Genomic DNA, 4,371 nt, shown 5'->3' on the forward strand with positions numbered 1-4,371 from the left:
ATTTGAAACAGTAGCTTTGTAATTCAATCTTGATTTGTGTAGAAAAGACCCATTTTGAGCAGCCAATAGTGCAGTCTAAGACAACACTGCATTAATTCACTCTTTAGCACTGTAATGTGTTAATTTATTGCTAAAGAAACCTCTCTTATTATCTTAGTGCAGTTTAAAAAGGTTGTGCTACTCAATGAAGTGTAGAAAGTCCCATTTTGGCTTCAAAAAGGGCTGTAAAGAAACAGCTTTCTCTAGAAGTTCATAAGTCTATTGCTTATTTGAGAGATAAAGGCTATCGCATGTACCACTGCCTTGAAAGAAGAAAGCAAACTGTATTTAACCAGGACAAAGAGTGAAGTGGACAGCCCAGATGCACAACACTGCAGAAGGCAAGAACTTCAGAGTCTCTAGCTTGAGAAATAGACTCCTCACCGATGCTCATCTGGCAGCTTCAATGATCAATGAAGTTTTTGGCGTGTTCAGACGTCTGAGCTGCTTTCATTATGAAACTAATTCGCCCTTTGTTTTTTTTTTATCACAATCCGCAATGAAGTGAATGTACAAGTTAATACAAAATTGCATAATTTTTTACTATTAGTGCTCCTAAAATTAATAAAAATGGAAACATTTTTTACAAATAAAATCAAAATATTTTATCAAAACATGTTTTCTTGATCATTTTAAATGATTGAGTTAACTACCATGGGTAGTTTGTGATTGACTGATTTTCTTAAATGTACAATAGTGAATAGTGATTTGAATAATTTCCATTTTAATTTACTAACTCAAGTACAGTTCCTAACCCTATATCTATTTCAGTCCGGACTATGTTTTATGTAAATTTGCTTTAAAAATCCACATTGGATAGTCCATTTCCACAGCGCTCAATTTTCTATGCAAAGAAATTGCATACCTCAACTCGTGACATAAAGAACTAATTGCACTACAGTCAATAAGACAAACGCCCAACAACTGCATGTGAAAAATAGCTTTAATGTAAAAATAAGCTTGGTACATTTTTAAAAGAGGAACTCTGTAAAATGTAGTGGAGTTATTTAGCCTTTTAAAATGCTGTTGTGTGAGGGGTTAACAATATGGTATATTTTAAAATGACACCAATGAAAAATGATCAGAAAGTGTCCCACTTTGCCTGTGTGCCCCTATATATGTAAAGGGAAAAGACAGAACATGCTTGAAATGCAGTCTGGACATTGGATAGTCCATTTCCACAGCGCTCAATTTTCTATGCAAAGAAATTGCATACCTCAACTCGTGACATAAAGAACCAATTGCACTACATTCAATAAGACAAACACCCAACAACTGCATGTGAAAAATAGCTTTAATGTAAAAATAAGCTTGGTACATTTTTAAAAGAGGAACTGTGCCTTGAAGCAGACAGAGGAAAGGGCCAATGAAATATTTAGTACATTCTTGCACAAGAGATGTGCCTTCAGAGAAAATATTAATGAGAGTGAAGATGTGCAGACATTGAAGAATCATTTATACCTCGAAGCCAAAAAGGTCTTTGTGATTTATATCAACCCCATAAAAGAGCTGCTTTGATGCAGCCAGCAATTTAAGAGGATGGACTCTTCAGTCTCGTACATATTTAACTCTGTTTTGAGGAACACATTGTTGGTTGTTTATGTAAATTATTTATGTTTCACTCTGTACACATTTAATTCTGTGTTGAGTAACACATTGTTGGTAGTTTATGTCAATTATTTATGCTTTGATATATATATATCTATCTATCTATATCTATATATATATAGAGATATAGATATATATATCTGGTAGAGCTAATAAAATTTCAAACAATTTAGTAAATAAATGACTTCATTTTCTTTGAAAGCTGCAGTGGACTTGTTTGATGACAAATGAAAGACTAATGAATTGCATCAAACTATGTAAACTAATGCAGATTTTCCACTTGAACTTGCATATTAACCCTTTTAAAGTGATACAAATAGCAGCCAAATTCCATAAAAAGGTCATGGAATGTTGATCAATATTTGAACCCAAGTGTGGAAGAACAGAAAGAGTAAATTAATACATAATTTTCATATAAATCCTCAATAACTATCCATAATGTATTTGGCCACTTCATCATTCAATGCAAAATAGTTTAAAATCACAACACTAAAATATGACATAGCATGTAAAATATTTCTTACATATTAAATTAATATCTTTTATTGAGGTTCATTGAATGGTATAATGTGCAAGTATTTCATTGGTCCAAAGCATTGTACGAGTCTAGACTGTCAATGTCCGTTCCTTCAGTGACTTCCTGTTCGTCTGTGTCCGTCTTCCCCATGGCAAAGTTAATGAAAACCTAAGGAGACAAGTCAAGACAATCGTTTAGTCTCCACACCACCACCTCTGTGTCTCTTTTCATTTCTCTCCACTTCCTTCACTAAACATTCAAGAACTACTCACTTGTTTACTCCTTTATTCACTATTAGTTAATAGACAAAGTAATATTTTGTCATTATTTATTCACATTTCAGTGTATTTTGGTCTTTTCCTCGCACACTGACTTCAAAAGGTATACGATATAGTGTAAGGACTACTTTTATAGGTCTCTTATAGCTTGACAAATCACTACGAACTGCAGTTGTATTGAAAAGAGCTGTGTGAAAATTCTTCAGACAAAGAAAATCTACCTTTGTGTTTCACAGAACAACAGCATGAGGGTAAATAAATAATGACCACAATCATCTTATGTATCTTACCTCATCTAGAGTGGTCTGGCAGACTGAGAAGTGTTTGATTTGCAGTACAGCTTTTCAATAATTAAAAAAAAATAAAACATATATTTAGGTTTTATTTTTCCTTTCATTTTCTAAAGAATGTTCTGAGACTGCATTGATTTTACTCTAATGACAGCCTTAGCATAAATCTTCATATAGTTTTGTGAAATACAAAATTAATTGGCATATAATTTTTTATATTTTTCTTCAATTCATACATCTAACATCTAATAGATGGTTGCTTAGTACAATGACAATGTAAAGGCCAGTTATTGTCTTTATACGATCATCATGCTTAATATTTTTCTCAGCACAAATAGGTCTATATACATGAAAATATGTAGCTACCTTTATAATTTACAAAAGATGTCCCTCATATTTAAAAGAGGATCATCATATTTGAATGTCTTTAGCACCAAAAAGCTTGAAAACCCCTGGTCTAAGAGACTCGATTTTGGCTAAATGTGTCATTACTACCACCTATTTGTTTGGAGGAAGTGATCATACCTGTGTGATGTCAGGACCACAGCACATTTGCCCATCACTTGCTCAGAGATGATCTTCCAAAGGTGACGTTTGGAACGTGGGTCCATTCCAGAGCTGGGTTCATCCTGAGAGGTTAGAGGAGACATGTACAGTAAGAAACATGTGGGATGTTTCTCTGCGCTTACAGAACAAAAGAAAAACCTAATGCAAAACCCACACACTCTCCAGGTAAATGCAATCGTGCAATGTACCGAGCCAAAATTTGAAGTCAGAATAACTGATGTGCTGTGAGACTTTGGCCAAACAGCACACCGACGCATTTCAAGAGGTGTTTGTAATAAGAGTGCAACATTTTACACATTCAAACTCCTCTAAGCAAACACTCAAGACAACATGCAATACAGTGATTTATAGTGTAGCTCTATGACTAACTCAACAGTAACTAGTCTCAGCTTAGCATAATGTGCATTTTTTTACTCACCAGGAGAAGGATCTGAGGGTTTCCGATCAGGGCCAAGGCTGTCGACAGTTTCCGGCGTGTTCCACAACTGTAGCTCTCACTTGTGTTGTTTCTGTGGTAATTCAGCTCCAACTTTTTCAACAGATAGTTCACAACCTAAAGAAAAAAAAGATCAAATAATGAGATTCTCATAGCGTGTATCATAATAATGGAATGTTAGATAAGAAAGCAGATAATTTGATCTTCTGATGGAAATATACAGTAAGCGCTTCTTACACATGCAAAATTCACAATTTTAGGGTGTTGTGGTTGGTTGCCAGGGCGTTGCTAAAGTATGTGGTTGCTAAGGTGTATTTGGGTGTTGTTATGTGGTTTACTGGAGTTTCTTCCAATCCTTTTAAACACTACTAATAATGTAAAAAATAATTATACTGCACTACCCGTCAAAACAAAAGCTTGATGGTTTAATGTTAGAAGAAATTAAGACAGCCTCAAATATAACTCTTGTCATTTTACATCTGTACTATAAAATAAAATTATGATTATTACTATTTTTTTTCTACAGTGAAATATTACAATAGTAACATATTATTGTTTAATATTTTTAGTTTATTATATATTATATATTAATATTATTACTATAATAATAATCACTCTTATCATTATTATATAGCC

The 4,371-nt window shown here is 33.5% G+C and overlaps 1 protein-coding gene across 1 annotated transcript in view; it reads right to left on the minus strand.

Annotated features, from left to right (window-relative positions):
- Positions 1-2,100: 2,100 nt before the first annotated feature.
- LOC107565025 (uncharacterized) overlaps positions 2,101-4,371 on the minus strand; it is a 79,818-nt gene continuing 77,547 nt past the window's right edge. The window contains exons 69-73 of the mRNA XM_016250211.1: positions 4,213-4,219; positions 3,718-3,852; positions 3,283-3,361; positions 2,733-2,782; positions 2,101-2,332 (exon numbers count right to left, since the gene is read on the minus strand). Coding sequence (XP_016105697.1) covers positions 2,228-2,332; positions 2,733-2,782; positions 3,283-3,361; positions 3,718-3,852; positions 4,213-4,219 — 376 coding nt within the window. The 3' untranslated portion in view covers positions 2,101-2,227. The remainder of the gene's footprint in view (positions 2,333-2,732; positions 2,783-3,282; positions 3,362-3,717; positions 3,853-4,212; positions 4,220-4,371) is intronic.

Source organism: Sinocyclocheilus grahami, unplaced genomic scaffold (genome assembly GCF_001515645.1).
Source record: "Sinocyclocheilus grahami isolate Dianchi unplaced genomic scaffold, SAMN03320097.WGS_v1.1 scaffold974.1, whole genome shotgun sequence".
NCBI lineage: Eukaryota > Metazoa > Chordata > Actinopteri > Cypriniformes > Cyprinidae > Sinocyclocheilus > Sinocyclocheilus grahami.